Source organism: Morone saxatilis, unplaced genomic scaffold (assembly GCF_004916995.1).
Source record: "Morone saxatilis isolate NCDOM2014 unplaced genomic scaffold, NCSU_SB_2.0 Contig2, whole genome shotgun sequence".
Taxonomy (NCBI): domain Eukaryota; kingdom Metazoa; phylum Chordata; class Actinopteri; family Moronidae; genus Morone; species Morone saxatilis.
In genome coordinates, this window is record NW_023339762.1 from 4,170,072 (window position 1) to 4,193,480 (window position 23,409).

At 40.9% G+C, this 23,409-nt stretch overlaps 1 protein-coding gene across 1 annotated transcript in view; it reads right to left on the reverse strand.

Moving 5' to 3' along the window:
* Window positions 1-758: 758 nt before the first annotated feature.
* The window catches only part of ranbp10 (RAN binding protein 10), a 30,518-nt gene continuing 7,867 nt past the window's right edge, over window positions 759-23,409 (reverse strand). Inside the window, exons 2-15 of the mRNA XM_035665873.1 lie at window positions 22,334-22,445; window positions 18,532-18,584; window positions 12,645-12,812; window positions 12,505-12,527; window positions 11,266-11,450; window positions 10,328-10,440; window positions 9,771-9,879; window positions 9,471-9,619; window positions 9,160-9,367; window positions 7,880-8,019; window positions 7,549-7,697; window positions 6,275-6,386; window positions 5,512-5,653; window positions 759-4,362 (exon numbers count right to left, since the gene is read on the reverse strand). Of these exons, the coding sequence (XP_035521766.1) occupies window positions 5,523-5,653; window positions 6,275-6,386; window positions 7,549-7,697; window positions 7,880-8,019; window positions 9,160-9,367; window positions 9,471-9,619; window positions 9,771-9,879; window positions 10,328-10,440; window positions 11,266-11,450; window positions 12,505-12,527; window positions 12,645-12,812; window positions 18,532-18,584; window positions 22,334-22,445 (1,652 nt within the window). The 3' untranslated portion in view covers window positions 759-4,362; window positions 5,512-5,522. The remainder of the gene's footprint in view (window positions 4,363-5,511; window positions 5,654-6,274; window positions 6,387-7,548; window positions 7,698-7,879; window positions 8,020-9,159; window positions 9,368-9,470; window positions 9,620-9,770; window positions 9,880-10,327; window positions 10,441-11,265; window positions 11,451-12,504; window positions 12,528-12,644; window positions 12,813-18,531; window positions 18,585-22,333; window positions 22,446-23,409) is intronic.

Consider the following 23,409-nt stretch of genomic DNA (forward strand, 5'->3'; position numbering starts at 1 on the left):
ACTCATTTTCTTTACACTGACAATGTAAGCCCCAAAATTAATTGGTTACCATATTGATAATCAATTAATTGTAAATTGTTTTTATTGTGCATCAGATGTTTTGACAAGTAATGTAATCATTTGTTTTAGTTAAAGAAAACTGAGTAAATGTGGCAGTGGTAAAAGTGGTAACATTTCTATTAAAAAAATGCATTTAAGTTAGTCTTACTTTATTCAGATAAATTCTGTTAACATATTTTGGAGAAATGCTGCATATGAGTATACTATACTGGTTTTAGGTTCATGTAACTAAATGAAATGGTTAAAATTACTTAATTTAAGTTAGCTCAACAACAAATACTTGAGTTACTCGTACTAAAATAAAATATTTTATATGTTTAAATTGTTTGAGTTAATAAACTTAAATGCTTTACGTCAATCGGTTTTCTCAAAAAGTTTGAGTTGAGATAACTTACCAGGTGTACCTTGTGTTTTTCTGCTTTGTTGCTTGTGTGTCCTGCCAAACTGATGTATTGGAGATGTATAAAATAATTAATTTGAGGCAGCATATTGCCTAATAAATGCATTAGGTGGATATCGGAGAAATGTCATTTATTCACCCACTTCACAGTTTACAGTCTGCAATCCACCTTCCTTGAACATGTTTGTACTGTAAGGGGAAGAATGAAATAGAAACACAGCAAATAAAAACAGGAGATCACTCATACGCTTATGGATGTATTTTAATAAAAATAATTCTGTCAAAATTAAACAGAATACAATATTTCTTTTTTAACATGTTTCCAGTACATAGGTTTTTTTTTTTCAATTATCATTTTTCCTTTTTTTTTAATATCATTTTAAAGGCTTTAAAAGTCATGCTAAGTAGAGGGTAACTCAATTCACAATTGTTTTTTTTATTTTATTTTATTTTTTGCTAAAACTCAAAAATCAAAATATGAAATTAAAATTATGATAGAAGTCAATTGTGCACAGCTTGTTTGCGATGCCTAAATCCATTTCTCCGGACTCTCCGGAAGAAGTTCATGTGGCTTCAGAGGCCTCGGGCCCATTTCCAAAACAATCCGTCCTTTCCTTATAACAATCACTGATCACATCAGTGGCTATGTCTATGCAGGGATTAGAGGAAGGGTGCGTGGTAACAGCACTGAGACGCAGCCCAGGCTCAAAACACAAAGGACAGCTGGGAGACTCGTTCCCTACAGGTATGCAACAGAGGTTGTTCTTTCACATACAGGTGTGTGTGTGTGTGTGTGTGTGTGTGTGTGTGTGTGTGTGTGTAACAGAAGTCCTTTACAGCTGTAGAAGCAGTTGCCGTGAGTGTGTACTGCATGTGTGGTTTTAAGAATAGTTCCTATTATAGCAGAAGGTCTTTATAAAAACCAGCTTGGTAAAAAGTTAGACCACATACCCTGTAGTAAACCCCACACTGCATATACACATCTCCAGAATTATATTATTCCATATGTCTCTACCATAGACTTAAAATGCTCTTATAAATGGAAATATACACTTCAGGGTGGATCCACAAGCCATTTGCCAGGTCACAACAAAGCAGCAGGAGTGACAGCGTGCCACTATTCAGTCAATATTCAGTCACTGCTATTTGGTAGAAAACAAAAGAATGTTTCAGATAAAGCTAAAGGGGTGGTGATGATCAAAATCAATCCAATTATTGATGCATATGGAAAAAACATACAGTGGAGTAGGATTTATAGTTTTGCCATGAACAATCACCTGTTTAGATACAGAGACAGAAAGCTAATGATGATGATGATGATGATCTTGACTCCCCCACTTCCTCAAAAAACAACAACACTTCTGAATGATAATGGTGTTGGGGGATAAAATGGCAATATTACATTTGTGCTTCTGAAAGAAAGGTCCAATGTGAATAATGCTATCTTAGTTACAATAATAAATAAACAAGACATTATGAAATGAATAATCTGTCGTACAGATGAAATATGTAAAGGAATCAAAACTCAACTCAGCCCCCATGAACTGCCAGTGGGAGCATATCTATGTTCCCAAGCTCCTTAGTTCCCTAACCCCCTGACCATAATCCCTAGAACTGGGTACAAAGGACCCTGGGAACATAAATACTGCCAGTTAGCGAGCTAGCTCTATTTGGCTACAGCAAAGAGTGTCCTGTGTCCTTTAGCTCTTCACAGAGTTGTGTGTCTTTTTCTGAGGAACTTTCTCAGAATCACAACCATGCCAAAGTCACTCTGAATTAATCAACTAACGTTAGCTGCTGCCGCCAACACTGGTTCTTCCCTTAAATGCTGAGTAATCCAAGCCCACAAGCCAGCCTAGCTAGTTAGCTGGCTAGGTAGGTAGCATATGTAGCCTTGTCAAGCTAAATATAAAGAAAGGTTGGTTAAGGTTTATGAGCAGCAGCAACTAGCTGGTTGATTCAAAGTTACTTACTAGCTAGTCGGTTAGCTACTAGCTATGAGAAGCAAGCTGGCTAAATGTTTGCAGCAGTTTTTGGGCCCTGTGATTGAACCTCGGTGACAACAGCACTGTGATGAAAAGCGTCACCAGGAAAACGGCCATAATAAAATAAAAACAGACTTTTGAAAAAGGGCATTTGGAATAGACCAGCATGTGAAATGAAATTACAATGTACTGGTTAAATTATTTTCATTCATATGCTTATTTATTTCATAATGTCTTATTCATTCATTTAATATTGAACACTCTGGGGCTGCATACAAAGTGGCTGCCAGCTGTTTTTAATGCCGTTCGGGGCTGGAAGTGGTAATTGGTCATTTTGTCACTACTGATCTGACTCCAGAAAAAGACCCCCTGAACAGGAGCAATGTGGTTACTTTGTAAATTTCATGGTGGCCAGCAGCGAACCTGAACAATAAAAAGACCTTTCCTTTGCATCAAGGGTTTGTACTCACTGGGAAACCTGTGATTTTGGGTTTTATAAATAAACTTGACTTGACCATGTCCTACTGTCCAATAACAGGTGGAACACAGTCAAGTCAAGCTTATGGGTGTTAGAGAAACGGAGGTGTCTGAGTGGAAGGAAAAAAAGCCTTTTTCCAACACACACAACTGGTTTTCACAACGTTTAAGTGGTTTGGAATCAAATGTCCAAAATGAAAGAAAAACTGTGATTTAATTATCACAAAGTGCAACTGAAAATTAAAAACCTTCCCGTTTGGCAAATTATTTCACCTTTTAATTTGAAATTCTAATTGCGACACCACATGCACAGAGCAGGTCAGGCTGTGGAAGAAGTACAAAAAAAGACTGCAGTAATGAAATCCCCAGGGGGAACTTGACTTTTAGCCATACACACACGGTGCTTGTTAGTCTGCCTTTGATACAGATTTTTGTCTTTGCTGGCATCAAGGTGACCATGATAATTGTGTTAGGTTGGGTCCTGAGAGCAGGGTGTTGTAGCTGCAGCTAGGGCTGAGCTCTGCCACCTACAACAACATGACTGATTGGTTGATGCAGAGGTCGTTACAGTAAAATTAAGGCTCCAACACCTCCAATATATTCCAACTGAATCCCTTGTTACTGGCAGTGTTTGCCACTACAGGGACCCTTCAAGTATAGTTTTTTTGGTGTGTGTCCTGTTCTAGCTCAAAGTATTTTATTCTTGAAAAATTACATCACAGTTTGTTTTCCAACTTTCTGGAATAATCCGTAGACCCACTTTTGTCTTACATCAGTCCATTTTCTAGCATTTCCTACTGCATGGTATCAGCCTTTACCAGAGTTAATGATCTGCTCCACACAATCAGTGGTGTTAATGCTGAGAACTCGCCATCCGGAACGCATACAAAGACATGAATGCACTTCTAAGTTGATACTTAGGAGGAATAAAGGGCTCAGAGGCTGTCTTCTGTATCTCAATAAAGATGTTAATATACCTCAGGTTAAGTTAAGTTGACCTACAGATGTGGGGGTCACTCTGATAACCAGATGTGGGTATTGTGGTCGGTGATATGGTGAACAACAACAATGTGAGTAAAATACTGATGGCAGGGAATCAAAATCCACCCATTAAAACAGAAGAAAAAATAAAAAGGGGAGTTACAATTTGTTTTGTCCAGGATGAGCAGCACAACAAACTGACAAAAAAAGAACTATAAAAATGGCTAGATAAACAGAATAATAATTAATTATCTTTAAATAGTGTCACACATTTCTTTATTTGATAATACTAAATTAAAAGGAAGCTTTCTTCTCTCTCGTTCTCCTCCGCTCCTCTGTCTGTGCCGCTGGCTCGGTCTGACGGACAGCCAAACACACCAATCACACGCATGCTCTTTCCTCCGTCGCCATGACAACTACCTGCTGGACATGCCTTCTCTCAGTGCTACTAACATTAACCTGTGGAGAGACGGGTAATTATCTAAGCGAGGTAATGAATGAATGTAGCATGATTAAAACTTGCTTTCCTATTCATGTACAGAAGAAATATAACATACTGTTTTGGTCTTTTTATTTGGCTTGGTAGTATTTTTCTGATCCAAAAGTATCATCATTTTAAATGCTGAAGGGAAATTCTGATTCTGATCTTATTCTCAGAATTGTGGTCCTTGTGACTATGGGTTGTAGAGCTTTGAATCTCTGCCCAAAACCGATTGGCCCCGACCCACCCCGTCGGGTTCAGGCCCAAAACTGCTGTCATAGGTCGGACTCAGACCGAAGTAAATTTTTTGACTATACAGAATACATACTATTTAGAATACATTTTTTGTAGTTTAACTGTAACTAATGAATTTCTTATTTGTTCTGTATTATATGCACAATGTGGTTTGCTTTAGCTCGTAATAAAATCATTTATTTTAAGCAGAAATTTGTGCTAACTTTGCACTCTACACTTGTAGACAGGGAAAACACCACAAGCCTCCCAGAGTTGTCGAAATACCGGTAAACGTACATTTTACAGAAATTATTTGAAACACTTGTCCCCAAGTTTTGGCTGTGAAACAACTTAGTCGGGGTTAGGATTAGCATCTAAGAGGGCATTTTTGTTGTGTTTTTTTTCAGTATCGGAGCACCAGGCAGGGCGATCCTTCCATATGGTAAGAAACAGCAATAACCACCCCTATAAAACTATCAAAGACTTTCAGGACACCATTGTAATATCTGACTAGCTCTTTTTAAGTATAATCCTGCAATAAATGCAACAATAAGTAAGATAATAATAATAGCTTAGTTTACTTTCAGTAACTCTGAGGCAAATGTTTGATATTTTTTATGTAAAATTTAGGTTCATCTGGAAAGTTTACGGAGGCTTGTGTCGCTTGCCATGAAATACGTCGATCCTTTAGAATCTCCACAACGGAGGTGCAAAGATAGCATGACCCAAAGTCAGAGCTACCACAATTCTGAGAAAGATCTAGCCTGAAATAAAACCCAACTTTCTTTTAACTCACCAACCACCAACGTTGTGCAAAGCATCAGTATTGCTGCTATGGTCGGCTACAGTCTAATGTGGGTCAGGCTATCATTATACTACATAAACGTACTCACCTGGACCTGGGCTAGTGCAAAAAGTTGTCTACTCTGGCGAAGGAGCAGGAACCAGACCGGACTCGGGCCATGAGCTGAACACACTCTGTGGCCTGGCCGAGCGCTAACATCAATGGAGGCTGCTTAGGCAGATTTTGGGACTCTGGAGGAGAAAAACAAAATCAAGCAGGGGTGCAGCACATGAGTCACATTGTATCAAATTGTGTGAGTCCGGGCATGAAAGCACCTTAATATCAAAAGACACAGTGTCCATTATATTTGTCTTCCTCAGCTGTAAATGTACCCTAATCTTTCTTTGATGTTCTAACTTTGAAAGAGGCTGTTTGCTGCCTTCCTTCTTGTACAGACAATACATGTACCAACAGAGATACAACAGATAACCTGTCAAATTAGATTTCATTTTTAATTTCATTGTCCCATAATTCAGTTCATCAGTTCATTCAGTGTGTACATTATGCTCTGCTTCTACTAATTGACAGGAATCTATGAAAAATGTAATTATACAAATTGTCTTGGACAGCAGATGATTTGAAAGGTGGTTCAAGGGCAGTTATTTTAAAAATGGCCAAAAAACATCGTAAAAAAAAATTCACTTTGAACTGATCAGATATTCTATGTAAAATGAAGGTAAATGTGGTAGACTTCATATCTAAGACAGGGACAATGTTAACCGTTTTTTTTCTTTACATCGTCATGTTGTTACAGTGAAAAAAAAACTGCAGTTGTAGTTTGAACACACAGCGTGTCTGTGACGGCTCTTTACCCAGTATGGCGCTGTTGAGTGCGGAGCAGAGTGATTCTCTCTGCGTAGGGTCTAACTGCTGGCCAACGGGGCAGTTCCACGGGTCGGAGTATGCTAGCAGGCTAAATGCATCCTACACCGACAGACAGACAGACAGACAGACAGAACAGAGGGGCCCATATGAGTACAGAGCAGTGCATACATTAGGTTGGGCTTATAATGTGTTATTTAACCTTCCCTACATGTATCCATACATTTCTGAGGGCAATGTGAAGCAATGATTGATTAATGACTCGACATTCCCAAGTGGTATAAATAAGCAACATAGCAATGAGTAGGCATGGGGCCATATGAAAATATGAAAATTTCATGTCATGATTATCCATTTTCCCAATAATAACAAAAAAAAATAATTTTTATCGCAATGCGTGACAATTTTGTACATCGTCACTCATTATCAACATACAGTTATTAACAGTTCTGTGCACATTTTGGCCTCTTTCAGCTCGTGTTTTTGGTTCTCTAGCTGTGCATAGACAGTATGTTTGAATCCCACGTGTCATCGGCATATAAAAGCACAGTCAGCTTCCAACAAACAAACCTAGACCCTTTGCTTTCAGCCCAGCACACGGCAGAGAACTGGTGTTACTGAGTGACTGTTGAACATAATGGTACACTCACTCAGACAGAGACGTAACGTTACTTCTTACTTTATTCAGGTTTACCAAGAGCATGATACTGTTGTGTCACTTGTTTTCTGCCCCCTGGTGGTTGAAAAATGACAGTAAAAGAGCAGACGATGTCAAAATAAATGTCCTTATTGGAAAAGTGTCCATTTCTAAGGGCCTAGTTTGTTGTGATGGAAGTTTTGCTATCATGCAATACAAAATTCCTATTATATTAGGAACTGGCCTGTGTTGAACAAACAACTGCAGACAAGCCCCTAGGCCGAACCGTTATCTTTCCTGTGCAGTCTCTAGTGTTTTTCCAGAGCCTCTATTGTTCTCACAGTGGCTGCTTATGAATCACAGCTTGCAGTACACGGTCATTTGAGCCTTCTCACGCGCACCACAGAACTGACCCACTGGTTGTAAGACAGTTGAGACTCTATCTGCTTTATTACAGCTCATCCTAAATGAAACATCACTTAAATTCCTGCAGTGGGTACAGAATGCCCCCAACTGGTGCCAACGGAAGAAATCTATTCAGCCCAGTTTTGGCATCACTTTAATCTGTTGTAGCACAGCTGTTTGCTGGAATCAAGATTGTGTGCACATGCAGTGGTGTAAGCGTACCTGTAACATCTTCTTATGTGTGGCGTTCTTGCCGTACTCGCGGCACAGCTGTTCATTGAGCGCCTGCAGCTCCCGTCCAAACTGGATCATCCTCTCTGTAGCCGCCTGGTTCCCTCCGCAAAGCTGTCTGCTATTACTACAACCCTCATCTGTTGGCAACAAGACACACAGTTAAAATGCACACACTGAAACATCGCGTTGGAAGTTGAATGGAAAAAATCTTATTTGCAACAAAGCACATAAAGGTGAATCAAAGACTAGGTGAAATTAAACAGATGTAGCATGTAGAGTTTAGATCTATATGTGTGCCTGTGTGTGTGCGTGTGTGTACCTGTGACCCCGTTGCCAATGCTGTTGTCGTCTGGCTGAAGGATCTCTTCGTGCTTGTATGTGCCATTCATGATCCGTGCTGAGGAGCCCTCAACAACCCCGTTGGTATAGTGCTCTGTTTCGATCTCCATTTCACTGTCACTACACACACACATATACGCACACACAACAGGCCCATGGGAGCAAAGGATGAAGGTTCACAAAACATGATGTAAACATGTTATGCTCCAAGTGACTGGCCCAGCTAATTTTAACCTGACAGACAGACAGAGCAACAACTGGCAGTCTGAACACGACTGAAGATAACACTGAACAGAGGTGATTAAGCCCATGTTATGAATAGAGTATGATAACACTTTATTTATTATTTACACTGCTGGAGACCAGACGACATCACTACACACCCCTTTAGAACAGAAGTCGATTGAAGCGAGAAACACCAAGCATTAGAGACACCCAGACAGGTTTCAGTCCCCAGTTTAACCAGCACTATTATTACAGGAAGTCAGGGCTGAACGAAACGTTTGTGTAGCAGCATTTATCTTTTGTCACTTCTAAATACGTAGTTTAGCCAGTACGATTAAACTGAGGATTAGCTGAAAACCTGAATTGTCCCTAATTTAGTAATTTACACATTGTTAAGCTGTTACTAGTGCAGTAGCTACATCTGTGACTTTGCACCAGGCCACAGATTTGATGCAAAATTTCCCCTGTTCGTGTATTCATGCGAGTTTAAAATATTCAACTTTGTGCAAAGGAATCACTCATATTGCCAAGCTTTTGCAGTGTTGTGTAGGGAAGGCCGGTGAGACAGAGCTGCTGTTCACTGCTCGAGCCCGAGGAGCTCTGCAGAAGAGAGCTGGCAGGAATAAACACCTGCAGTCACACAGGATTCTGCTCTTATCTGGAGCCGTTTTCCAGCAAGAGGAGAGCTTGGAGTTTATTTTTTTAAACTTTTGGGATTAAAAAGTGGATTTATCTTCACCCTCTTTCCTCAACCCGTCCGCTGCGAGCCACAGAGGTGCCCATTTGTAGCCGTCTGTGTGCACACTGAGCTCTATGATTTTACTCTAGACTGCTCTGAGAAAAGTATGAGAGGAAGTTGGACTACCTGGTAAGAGCTGTAAATATGTGTCTGTTAGAATTTTTAAAAGTTGTTTGCTTGTTAGCTAGCTGCTACATCTGATAGCATTACCACAGCCCTACACCACACCTGTTGTACATCAGCTGTGGAGGTAACACCAGTTTATCTGCTCTAAATGAACCACACAGGTTTCCTACCTGGTTTCCTGGGTGCTGTTGGCGCTGTGTGGCTGGCTCTTAGTGGAGTCGGAGGAGTTGGACTCGGAGTAGTTGACGGAGGAAGGGGAGGAGGAGGTGGAGGAGGAAGCGGAGGAGGGGTATTTGACGCTGCTACTGCCAGCGCCGCTGTGGCTCTTTGACTTGTTGGTAGGAGTCACCCCGTTACTGCAGGTCGGGCTGTCTGCTCCTAGATGGGGGTGGGGGGTGGAAGGAAAACACAAATGCATATCTCATTTCTTACAGTGGCTGGGAAAATAATTTTTCATTTCCATCTGTGTGAGCCTGTGTACCTCCGGTGTGCAGGTGTGTGTTGCTGGCTCCGTGGCGGGGGCTGAGGCTGGGTGAGCCAGGGTAACTGTCCTGGGACTTGGGCGAGCGGATGGTCAAGCAGCAAACCTCACTGTCTGTACCGTTCACCATCTCCACGAACTGACGACACCTAAAAAGCAACGAAAACGACGCTTTTAAAGGAAGAGGTACCGCGCATTTCTCGCCGCCTCCACATCCACAGCAGCATTAGTGAAGGTTTTTAAAAATTACTGTTACAGCATCTCCTGGATTTGATCTTGATCGAAAATACGCTGACTTACTTCAACATGAATAGTAGGTTGGGGTTGTGTTCTAACAGGCCGGGGTAAAGCTGTTGAGTAGCTTCTATGGCTTCCCCCACTCGTCCTGCCAGCACCAGCTTCTGTATTCCTATTAGACAAAAGAAACAGGGTGCTATTTACAGTATATTGATCAAGAGGAACCATGGTTTCATGGCAAACATTTGATAGAGGATATATATTCATAGAGGTCATTAGGGACAAACAATACCCACAGTATCTTATTCTGAACATCTTTTCTTTCAGAATGGTGGTACACTTACAGTTTAGTCCATATTTAATATCTGATTTGGATAGCAGAAAGGTATTATTTGACAATAAGATGAGTTTGCTGGTAAAAATCTTTAGCATCAGTACAGGGAGTTCATGAATCCAATGTCAAAGTGAATAGTGGATTATGCTGTAAAAACAGGCTCAGAAACACCACCAGTCCTGGAACATTCTGTTGTTAAATGACTTCATACCCTACGAGATATTTGCAACAAGTTAAATGAAAATGTGACTGAATGAATATGTGTGTGGTTGCTCTGTTCACTCACTCTGTCTGTTCTTTATAGATGTCTGGTCCTCTTGTATCATGGTCTCTGTAGCTCTGGCGAAGGCTGTTGCGGTGGCACAGTACCCATGATGCACCAGGTAGCTGGACACCATACTGGAGACAAAACACGACAACACAAAAGAAAAGTGTGTTAGTCCGTGTCTAATACTTTCTGACTTCCCAGTACTGCCTGTGGCTCTCAGCCACCAGCCAACTGGTTTCCACTGAAGAAATAAATCTTTATAAACAGGTTACAAATATATAGTTCATTATTTTAAAAAAGCTCAACAATTTCCTAACAAAGCAGCTCACTGTAGTTTTTAGTGAACATCACTCAAACAGGAGTAAATTGTGTATTTGTTGGGGACTATTTTTAGTAGTGGACAAATCCACATTTAGTTAGTTAGTATTTACAGATTTACAGCAGCAGGACAGTGTATTTGGATAGGGATTGGACGATATACAATATTATTAAAAATAAATGTATCGTGTTGAATTTCCATTATTGTGATAGTCGTTAATATCCTCACATGGCATGACTTGTAAAAGCTGTCTAACTCACCGGCATTATATATATATATAGTATACTGTACAACTTGTACAGTAGAAACCTGAAGCCACCAGTGCACATCCACTAAGAATGAACTTGTGTCCAGCAGGAAAATTGTTTTTTGCATATTCAGAGATTCTGGAGGTTTTAATGAGGTAGAAGGAGTAGGTGAATTTTTTAAGAATTTTAAGGTGGAAATTGTACTTTTGCTGAAGGGAAAACATATCATGTTCAGAGATCTTTTTAATTTGTGTTCAGCTGCTGCATGCTGCCATATTCTTTGCTTTAAGATGAAGCTATATTGCTGTAGCATCCCTCAAACTAGCGTGTTCTCGTACTGACAGTATGTGTGTATGTGTGTTTGTGAAGGTGTGGGGACTGGATCCTACTTCTGCAGGACGGCCTGCCACTCCCCCAGCCTCTCTCCTATGGGGAAGCGAGCAATCATGCCATGGATTTTGGCCCGCCATTCACTCATGTAGTCCTCGATGTCGAAGACAAACGGCTGCTGGCCGAAGTTGGCGTCTACGATCTCACCTGGAGTTTGAAGCCCAACAGTGGGGTACAAGTTGGGCTGGAAAACATTAAAGATAAAAGATATTCACGGTTAAAACGGTCAGTTTCTGCATTGTTTTGAGCATTTTTTAAATACTGAATGACATAAACATTCATAGTTGTGTATTAGACCAATAATTGCATCAAAGGTGCATAATCTTAAAACAGTAATGAGCTGCATGTTGCTGTTTGTCTACCTATAGCTTATGGAACGGGGGCACTAAACATTGCAACCAGACCCAGATGCATATACAGTAAGACTTGTTCACAAGTTCTTAAAACTTTTGGTTATGAAAAGCCTCAGGTTATGGCTTGTTAAGATCCTGTAATGGAAAACTGTCACTGGGTAAACAAGGTGGATAACTGCACAAACAGTAAACTGGCTTTTTACTAAGCTGTCATTAGATTATAGGGTTCAGTCGGACTTTGGTCTTTTAGTATATGCAAAAACCACCAACAGGGTATGAAATTAACACCAACACCCGGTTGAATGCTGGTTGGGTTCGACAGTGGTTGGTAACTCCTTCTGCTCTTGCAGCCACCGTGGCCAGCAGCCAACTGTGATTTTGAGGTTTCTGTTCTATTCTTAAAACCTTAAAATCTGGCTGGTAAAACCGTTAAAGTGGCTGTTCTTTGCAAGGGAACGTTCCAGATACTGCGGCCACCCAACCCAACTACCAACATAGGCTAAAATTAGATATGGACCTGCAGGGTCGATGTCCGATTATATATTATTTCACAGTCTGTCACTAGTTACAGGAACGGTATGATAAGAATCATAAGGGTTTGGTATCATAATATTAGCTTAATGTGTAGAAACATGTGTTAAAAGTGTTAAAAGTGTAGTTTGTTTAGGGTAATATGTAAATCTTCCTCAAATTCAAATATCTTCATGGCTGCTAAGCGGCTACAGAATTAAAACTAAGGCAGTGATGGAGGTAACTGAAAGAGGTATGTCAATTAAAGCACAGCAATAATAGCGTTTAACAATAAAAGAAAGCACTGTTAGAGTTTAGTCAGTATATCTTGAAAATGACGCTGCAATGATGTGATGCACATATACTGATACTTACAGGGAGGTCTGTGAAGGCTACACCTAATGGACAAAAGGACAAACAGTTCAAGTTACAGTATACATGATGATTTCAAGCTATAAATGAAGCAATAAATAACAAACTATCCATTCTTACAGTAAAACACCATGTTCACCAACCTAAACTGATGCCATTTTTGGTGTAAAAGCAAGTGTTGTTGATGAGGTTAACACAGCAGCCAATCACGTCCCCTGTGGTGAATGTTGGGCCGTATGGTTGGCCGGTCCCGGAGGAGCAGAAGGAGTGGCCGTCGTCTCCATGGTAACCGTATGAGTGCTTGTCCCATCCTAAAATAGGACATGGATTAGGATTAGTTTTGTTATTTTATACTCGTCATGAAAAGTGTGTTGTTAGCCAAGCAACAGTGGAAAAGGTTGATCAGGGTGCATGTTGTTTTGCAGCACCAGTGGGTGAATCCACAGGAGCATTTGAGGTGAAGTGACTCGCTCGAGGTCAGTAGTTGCTGCTGAAGGAGGGGAGACAGTTACTCATTGACTTCTGCTGCTCAGATTTTCCCATCTGACTACCACTGCCTGCAGGGCGTCTCATGAAAATTCACACACACACACACACACACACACACACACACACTTTCTGACTTTTCGGCATGCGGTGCAATGCAGTGGATGACCAGCAGGGGGATCTCGTCTATGTAAAGAAACTGGTGAGTCACTGCCAACAGGAACAGCAGCACAGGAGGCTGAACCAGGAGACACGAGGAGAGGGAAGAGGATGTCATGATTTGCTCATTAAACTTACTGCAGCTGGAGAGTAAGATCCTCATTATTCAGTACACTGAGAGTGTTTTATTTTACAAGTTCCTAATTTCCTTATAATCGCACAGGAAGTTTTCTGGAAAGCACTACTCAGATAGTGTTCGATAGTCCTCTTTCCCAGCAGACATTTTGACTTGTCATAGTAGGAAAAGCACAGCTGTTACTAATAACAATGGCTCCATCTACAGTGCTGATGGTCCTGCTATTGTGCACAAAGAGACCACGTTCTCAATACCAGGACCCTGACACTGAAGCAGCTTAAATGGTTATTATTATTTACACCTGAGCTTTTCCTAGCGTGACACGGATAAAAGCCTTCCTTCCTGAAAAGGGCCTATTGCTTGTGACCCCTAGTCAAAGGTTACGGCCTCAGTGTGGACATGAGAGAAAGTTCTCCTTCATATATTGTTTCCTTTGAAAGGTTTTTACAGGCCCGAAGAGATTAAAGTACCCAGTATTATTATGTTGTTTTAACACACACACACACATATATATTTTGTTTATATATTTTTTGTTTTTACGAGTGGCATAAAGGGAACTATAACATTAATTTCATTATACAACCCTGTGTTGTAAAATGACAAAGTCATTCTCAGTGAGTCTGTCGAGCGCTCTGTACGAAACTCAGATCAAACTGTCAAACTAGGCAGTGCTGATCAAATATGAATCAAGATTATGTTACTGCGTTGCCTATTTCTCACCTACAATCGTTTCAGAAACACATTTTAGTGTATCGCGTGTGACCAGGCGAGCTGCCATTGTTTCCTGCTAACATGGCAATGGCCATAAATCCAAACTCAAGGCTTCAAAACGGTATTCCACAAACCAATGGCTGACGTCATGTCACTTGTCACACTTGCAATCAACCCACAGGTTGGAAACCAATGACCCAGAAAGACACAGGGGGTCAGCTAAATATGCAATAATGTACAGTGTGTCTATAGATAAGCATACGATTCAACACATAGAGTACATGGAGAATAAAGTTTCTAAATCTAAATGAATAACGCATTAATATTTACTTTGTTTTAAATGGAGCAATTTTACCTATAATTATATAACACAGTTTCTTTTAGGAAACCTAAGAAACGGTCTGGAATTACAGACCTGTAAAATAAAGCATTACCATATATTATATGTTTCTTTAGGATAGGAACCATCAAGCTCACTACACATTGCATAAACAATCAGCATAACCCTCATCTGAAAGTAAGGTTGCCGTTCCCAAGGCCTTCAAAGATGAAGAGGCTCTCACTACTATGTCCTCGGTTCTAATTTGTGTCAGCGTGCTTAACCACGTCATTCTATTCAGTTGATAAAACCTCAAAACAGCCACTTGAAGAGAGAAAGAAGCTTTGTGTACAGCAGGTACCACAGAGCAAGACATTCTAGCAACTCCACAATCAGTATAGCCGACATGTAGTCTCACCTCAAATAACCTTTATGTATTTATATACCACTCTTAAAGAGGCTGTAAGCAATCTCTACATAGTTACATGGGTCCATTATTGATCTGACACCAGATAGATTGCTGTATGCTCCCCAAAGCTAAAATACATCCTCAGGAATCGCATTTTAGAGAAGAGCATAATGACTTTTTGTCCTCCTTTCAATGCAAAATCAGATAGATCTCAGTCACTCCGGTCCAGTAATTCTCAACCAGCTGACTAATGTCTAGTAGAACATACAGATTGGATCTACAAAGATCATATCGTTGTGATTTCAGCACAACAAAGAGCTGATAACAAGGCAGGATTCGGCAGGATTCCTCCACAGCGAGAGGACACGGCTACATCTGCTATCAGAGATTCACTCGCAGTTATTTGGATGACAAGCTTGTTGTGCTTCAAGTTTTACACTAATCCAGTTTTGCAGGAATTCCTCTTCCTGATTTGACCGGGCTGAAAAGGGACCTGAACCCGACGGCGTTCAGCTTCAGCTCACTGCCGCTCTGACAGTGTCTCTCCTCAATCACAGCTTGTCTGTCGTTGCCAAAAAGCAAAGCGGGGTTAGTGAAAGTAGGTCGTGGGTGAGCCGAGATATTAAATGAGTACATGTGTATCTGTGAGCATGTAATAAAGTATTAACCCAAGCCCAAATGTGTTTGTTATTGTGCTTATGTCATGTGCATTGGTGTGTTTCTCTTAACTTGAGCGCATACTGTTCTCTCTCCATGCGTTCTATGTGCATATGTGCATATACTCCTCTGTGTGTGTGTGTGTGTGTGTGTGTGTGTGGGGAGGTATTAGATTAATCTGCTGACAGGGATATTGCCTCTAAAGCCAGGCTCACTGCTCCAACATGCTAATGAAATGGGCAGGGCTCCACAGCAGGATCAGACACAGAGGTCAGCAGTGGAGAACACTGTACTATTAAAGGACACACACACATACATAAACGCAAATAAAGGCATGAGTTCACCAGCATGCAGTGCATGTGCAGATGGACATAAAAGTGTGTACAAGTGCACACAGATGCACAGGCGAGTGGGGACAAACACAAACAAATACACTCGGAGATGCAATCAGTCTGTCCAGGACACACACAGATAAATCCACAGAGTTCGGGACAAACACACACTGGCACACAAACACACTGAGTCAGTCAGAGTTAAGGCAATCAACAGTAATCCGTCTACCAGGGCTACAGACCATCTGTAGTGGAAACCTAGCAACCAAAAATATTTTCATAACTAATGTGTGAGCAGGTTGGGAAAACACATCCATACATGCAACGCTGTTCCACACTATTCCACCCTTTGTGTGACATTTGACACATGTGAATCAAGAAGAGAGGAGAATGAATGATCTTTGTGCACGTGTGTGTGTGTGTGTATCTAGAGTCTGCTGAACTGGCCGTCTGGTGTCCACAGCATTCCACAAACCTCGGCCACCGGACAGATCTTGACTAGTCAATAAGCAGGTCAAATGGCCCCAGCGAGGGCTGGAAGCCCCCGAACGTGATTGGCCAGAGCAGAGGACTGGTCTGATTGGTTAGGAGAGGCAAGGGGCTTTATTCAGGCTCTCGCCTGCTATATGGCTACTTTGCTTCCTCCTATGTCATTACAGATCGCTGAACCATTCACGGATGTCATTGTATGCGTGTATGTGTGTGTGTGTGTGGAGTCTATAGGGACATGGTGGGCAGAAAGTTGAGGGCACAAGAAGAAACGTAAAGCCACAACAGAAAAAAGTGGAAGAGATATGTCTCTTCTGTTCATTCTGTACTCTTTTTCAAATCCATTGTGACAGCAAATAACAGAAAGTCAGTGCACAACACACAATAAATGTTTATATGTCAGCAGACAAAGGCTTGGATCATTGTTGTCAGACTGTCTTGTTTTCTTATTAAGTCTTTATAGTAGCACGTTTGTTCTCTAAATTCTGGCAGTGGACACAGCGACCATAGTCTGAATCCAACTTTATTCACACATGTAAACAAAGTTACTGGACAGGGACAGCGGCTCTGTGTTTGTAATTCTTCACAGTTTATTTTAGCCTTATCTTGTCAATCAGTACTTTTGGTGGTTATGTTTTGTTTTGATCTGATTCTGAAAAAGCTAACAAAACTGACCTCATCCGTTGTGGTATATTGTTATAAATAAAACAACCCTGATGATGTCACAGTGATGTCATCTGGGTTACTTAAGTTTTGAAAATGGAGACTACAAATTTATATGTGAAAGGCTAGGTTACAGACTGGGTTATGGAGTTTAATAGATGTGGGAGTTTACCACACAGGAAGGGTCCAATGAAATACCCTAATGAGTTGCATTATGGGATGTGTAGGATGAAGAAGGGTTTTTGGGGCTTAAAAGGTACAATGTGGAGTTATTGGCCCTGGGTTTTACGGTTGGTCATATGCAATCATATATGGAATTACATAAAGGTCCAGTGTGTAACATTTGAGAATCTGTTGAATATTGAATATAATATTAACAACTATGTTTTCATTACTGTATGATCACCTGAACATGAGAATGTGTATATGACTACATATTACATATCTACAGATGCCACGGGTCCTCTTCCATGAAGTGCACCATATTAAACCGCCATGTTTCTACAGAAGCCCAGTAGCCCAGAACAGACAAACGTGTTTTGACAAAGATTGTATGGTGAAATTGCCTGTGGTGACACACTTAGATATGTGAGCAACACATTCACAAAAATGTCCTGTATACAAACGTGCACATTCCATTCATTTAATTTGGTGGCTTAGGACCAAAAATAGTTTCCATGTAAAATACAGTTTAAGCAATCTATCATTACAAAGTGAGAAGCAATGTTTGTCTTAAGGCAGATTAGTCTGAGGTCAGACCGCAAGCCCGAGTCAACATCATCTGTCACCGATCCATATGACTGCTCAGTGACATGTCCTGACATGTTATTTCTGCAGCTGTCAGACTGTTTATAGTCAATCCACAAACCACATCTGATTACTATAGCAACGCCACACATCCTCAAATTCTGCCGCTTTCACCCCCAAATCTCATGAATGTTGGCTGACTTCCCCTTATCCACAAAATCCATTTCATTCATTCCTTTCATCTACATTTATATCTCCACACATGCATCCACACCATCTCTCCTCACTACTCCAGCACCAAAAATATCTGCAGCCTGTGGAAACAATGACTAAGTGCTAATAATCAACCCCTTGCAAGTGTTTACATTGTTGAATAGGAAACCTCCCTATTCTGTGATGTAAACCAACCACACAGCACTGTCCATGTTTGATTGTAATCTGAGCCAGTGGGGTCGTAGGGCTGGAGCCATGGGCCAATAAGTAATTAGAAAAGTTAAGGGCCAAGGTTGTGTACTGTTCAGACTGCCCCGTGTGTAACCAAAATTGAACAAAAGAAGAGAGCACTGCAGGGTGGTTTTTTTCTCAGCTTGCCAAAGCTATGGTCCGATCCCACTGCTAAGTGTTTGAAATTTTGGCTCCACCCCAGCAAGCCAAGGGGATTGCTGGAAGTTGGCGTGATGAAGTACTCCCCATTCACTCTGTTCAGGTTGAGTAACCTTGGGAATCCTTATTTCACCCCATCTCGCTGATTGCTCCAACCGCAGACTCCGTCCTGTTTTTCTACCATCCTTTCATCCATTCATTCTGACATCCACCCACTGTAACGTCCTTAAATGAATTTCAGCATCGATCTATCTAACAAATATCTATCCTTCCCCCCCTACTGGTTATGTTATGCTGATATCATTCACATGTTACTCACCAGGCAGTCTGTTCATGTTGACTCCCTGGGCAGACAGGCCAATACCCATGTACCTGCACACAACAAGAAAAGAAATTCAAACTGCAGTAGATTATACACAGCAGATAGCATGCACCCACATTTAAACACATCTGTAATGAATCTACAGTATCAAAATGTAGGTGTTTTCTCAGGTTAACTTTGGACCGTATATGAAAGACTGTCAGGCAGAGGTAACTTTGACCATAGCGTCTTTGATCTGCTTTTATATCCCAGATGTGCGGACTAGTTATGGCAGAATGAACTGCCTCTGAGGTAAAGTCGTAACATCTAAAGGCACAGCGAGAGTCCGAGCTTAGGGGTCAACAGTGACATCGTAAGACCGTCACACCAGGATAAGCGTTTGGCCTGCATCCTTTTCATATAATCAAAGCTTACGGAAGCCCAGCAAAAACCCTTTTGCTCAATTGAACAAGTCATCAATATTGTCAGTGGAATGCGTTTGGCATCGTCTCAGCTCGCTTTGGCACATGCAGATGTCGTCTCTCAAATCCAAGCAATAAATTATTTCTTGTCCAAGCCAGAATGGATGGCCTTATTCACAAGTTTCCTGCTTTTTCCTCAATGACATCTCGGATGCGAGAGGAGGAAAAGACAATGGTGTCATATCAGTCAACTGGAAGATGATTTGAAATGGTAAATGGACTGTACTATCTCCAACCACTCAAAATGCTTTTACACTACATGCCACATTCACATTTACATTCATACAGTGATAGATAACCCTTCACAAACAGAAACTAACATTCATACACAGATGCACAAAACGCAATTTGGGTTTCAGTATCTTGCTCAAGGACATGCCGGGGCGCTGGGGATCGAACTGACAACCTTCTGATTAGTAGACGACCCGCTCTACCTCCTGAGCTACAGCCGCCCAAATGAACTAAGAGTGGCACAAGAACTGTGACACAGAGTAACACAAAGAAGTCAACATCATTTCTTCAGCAATTGTTCATCTAGGGAATATTTCATTATTCAGTCTGCCATTATAAAACAAGACAAAGAGTCTGTTCTGTTGGGAGAAAACAATGACCAAAACAACAACTCTTAGATTATGCTTTGTATCATTATGATCACGGTTTCAGTCTAACATGATTCACCGGGGTTCATTACGCTTTACAGGGCTGGGCCCTAAGAGGTGGCTAAACTTTACATCCAGAGAGGAATATTTTGGATCGACCAGACAGTGTAACCATTAAGATTTAAATGATGATTTTCCATTCAAATCCTTTTTATAGTGATTTAAGTTAAATGCCATTTAAAATTCACTTTGCTAAGAAATGTTTATAATCTTTGGTGTTAGTTTTGACTTGTGTACTTAAAAAATGTCAAAAATGTATTTAATTGCCCAAATGGGGTATTTTAAATTCTATCCATTTTTGCCAGTGATGGCGCCCCCTATATTGTGTGACTTTAGCACTTCCTGTGTTATTCCCTCAGTTTTGAGACAGCATTTAAAAGACGACACTTGGGTTGGCTGAGATCCTCAGATAGGGAGTTCCTTTTGTTTTTGTGAAGTGTGACTTAGTAACCGACAGGAGGGTCCCAACTGGTTACGTAAAGTGGACAAGTAAATTAGAAATATAGTTGGGGCCCAAACCATGCAGTGCTTTGAAGGTCAGCAACAAAATCTTAAAGTAAATTCTAAAACCTACATGCAACCAGTGGAGGGAGGCGGGAGGAGAGTTACATGGTCTCGTCTTTTAAGAGCCTAGCAACAGCTGACTTCTGAACAAGCTGGAGGCAACAGACGGCTTTCTGACGAAAAAGGGTGTTGCAATAATCTAGGCGTGATTAAATAAAAACATGAATGATCACTTCACGCTTTTATTGTTATGCCATTACTCATGCTTTTATTGTTATAACATTACTCATGCAGTATTTCCTGACATACCGCTTCTATGTGGACTACAAGAATGAAAGAAATGTTCATCTAGCAGCGTTTGTGATGCGCTGGATGTCACTTGACTGCAACATAAATAAGAATTCAATATGTAGTCAAGTCCTGCTTCTAGTCCAGTGAACCAGACAGTCACTCCATACAGTCCCACTGCTGTCTGGTGTTTCAGCTCCAGCAGAGAAGCTGCTTCAGAGGGCTCTCCCATTTACAGCTAAGGCAGTAGTGACACACAGACACTCCCACATTGCAGATGTCTTTCACACCAGTTTTGTTCTGTTTGCACAGAGCTGCTTGACTGGAACTGGAGAGTGTTAACAGTAAATTATGCAACCTGAGATGCAACTTTATTGGGAAGGATGGAGCAGAGTTACATTACCAATGCAGAATACAGGTCGAAAGGTGAGTTTTGAAAGCCAGGAATCTAAGAACCTGGCAAAGTAATTGCAGTGTTACTGGTGCTGATCAACAGCCATAGCAATCCCAGCAGATGCTTTAGCTAAGGGGAATAATGTGGCTTACTTATACTGTATGGCACCATAAAGCACAGGGCTGTCCTTGTCAATTTTCTCCTACACACTTAAACTTTTCTACACAATAAGTTTGTGACATTTGTCAGTAATGCAGCAGAAAACTGTCATTCAGATCCTTCCTGAGACTCCAGGGAAAAGTTGATATGGGTACATTTGTGCAGGGATTACACTTCAGTTTAATTTCGGTATTAAGTTAATTCAGTTACTTTCAGCAATTATTTCAGGAAGAGGGCATAAGCTAGGCACACACTGTACAATTTTAAAAAATTTTGTTGTTCAATTCCTACTCCAACTGTATGAGGCTTGTTGCTAAAGCTGCCATTTCTGGGTTCCCTACTCCTTACTTTTCCAAACACAGCAGATGAACAAAAATTTAAATGTCTATCACTGTTGATGCAACTCTCTGTCATGGCACTGAAACATTTGGAGAGCAGGACAGCTGATGCACATATTGGCAACAATACGACTCTAATGGAGGTTGAGTGGCATATTTGGGGGACTGTTGTATCTGGCAATGAACTTGGAACAGTTATATCACGATTGCTGCTATTAATGCAGACTCAGGGTGAGGTAAATGCTGCTAAAGCAAGTTCATAAACTCCCTAGCCACTTCTGTGGTAAGACATCCCGTCTGACCTTACCAAAACAACCACAAGAAACAAAGATGAGCAAAGATATTTGTCACAGCTATTTAGCGCATTATTGTGAAAAATACAACCATAGAACTACAGACAGGCCTAACTAGCCTGAAAACATTAGAATACACATGAAATGAATGTGTTTGTAGTGGTGCTAATTTCACAGCATATGCTAACATTTCTAGATAAACTAATGCTAAAATGGCTAGGTGTGTAGAAATCGTGCTTGCTAACAACGGTTGTATAACATTTATAACATGCACACCATGAGCATGATGAATGCAAACATTTGATAGAAGTCTGTTGGATAAATGATGCTGTTAAGTACAAATGAACATCATCCATCCTCTACAAACCCAGAATTTTGGCACCAATTGTCATAGCAATCTTTCCAATGATTGTTGCAATGAAGAGGCACTTCAGTACAAGTTAACTTGTAGCCACTGTTGCATTACACCAACTCTTGGCAGAACTGTAAGTCTGCTCATTTAGCTAATAACTGCCCTCAAAATCAATGTGTGAACAGATAAAACCTTGCTTGATGAGCACACTTTGTTCTCATGAGATTGGCTCCTTTAATAATATTCTCACACAACAGCCAGTGCAGTGATCCAGAGACCTGAACATGAAACTGAGACTGTAGTACATTAGGACACGTGCAACAAAGCTTGAACAGAGTTGTGTCTGCTTACCCATCTCGACCTTTGCTGACAATCTTGACTTCAAAGTAGTAGATCCCACAGGCAGCGGGGATTGGGTGTGTGGCTCGCACTGATGCTGCGTCCTTGTGGTTCTTACCATGACCTGCAAGAGGAGGAATACAAGGTGCGCATGAACCATATGGTAGCATCATTTTCTGTAAGGAGCAAGGGGTCTTCGAGAAAATGCATTGTCAAGGTCAATCTGTATACCGGAAAGAGGTAAGCCTTGATTGATGTTTGTTAACATGTTAAAACACCAAAATCACACAGTGACAGACAGCCTACCCCGTCGAGGCAGCATTAGACCAACTCCCAGGTTCTGTGGTGTAAAATGAGTGTTGATAGAAGTGTGATAGCTTTGAACAGAGCGATATAATAACTGTTTCTGGTTGTACCAATCTTCCTCTTTAACAACAATGTCTGTCTCTGTAGGGTCCTTTCCATAATACTGTCTGACAAATGCAACAATCAAAAACATCAGTAGCAAAAACACACTTTTGGTGGACCAGGGTTCGCACTCTTTTTAAGAAATTCCTTATTCAACTCATTTTCCTGGAGTTTCCTTGACAACAGAGGACAGACGTTCAGAAATAAGTATTTACACATTTGACTCCAGTTTTATTCCTTCTTTTTTAATGATGAAGATAAAGTGACGTAGCTTCATTACAGGTAGGTGGTCAGAATTTATGGGACACTACGCGTTAAATTGCTTTCGTGCCGTTCTCACCACAGATGAATTTTCTGCAGTCGTCGTTGAATACAGTTTCCTCTAACTTAGGTTTATGTAGTCTATCTGAGGCTAAAATACATTTTCCAGGACAACATAGATTATTTTCAGGATATTTGGTCATTTTAATCAATTTCCAATTGTTTCCAGGACTGGTAAACAAGTCTCTAAATATCCAGATTTTCATGGTTTTCCAGGACACGTTGGAACCCTGTGGACTTACTTTGACTGTGCGCAATTCCCCTGAAGGATTACACATTGCAGCCCATTTTGCAGTGCTCTCGCTCAATTTCAGAAATTGCTGTCCCCATTAGTCACTTAGACACAAAAACATGGGAAA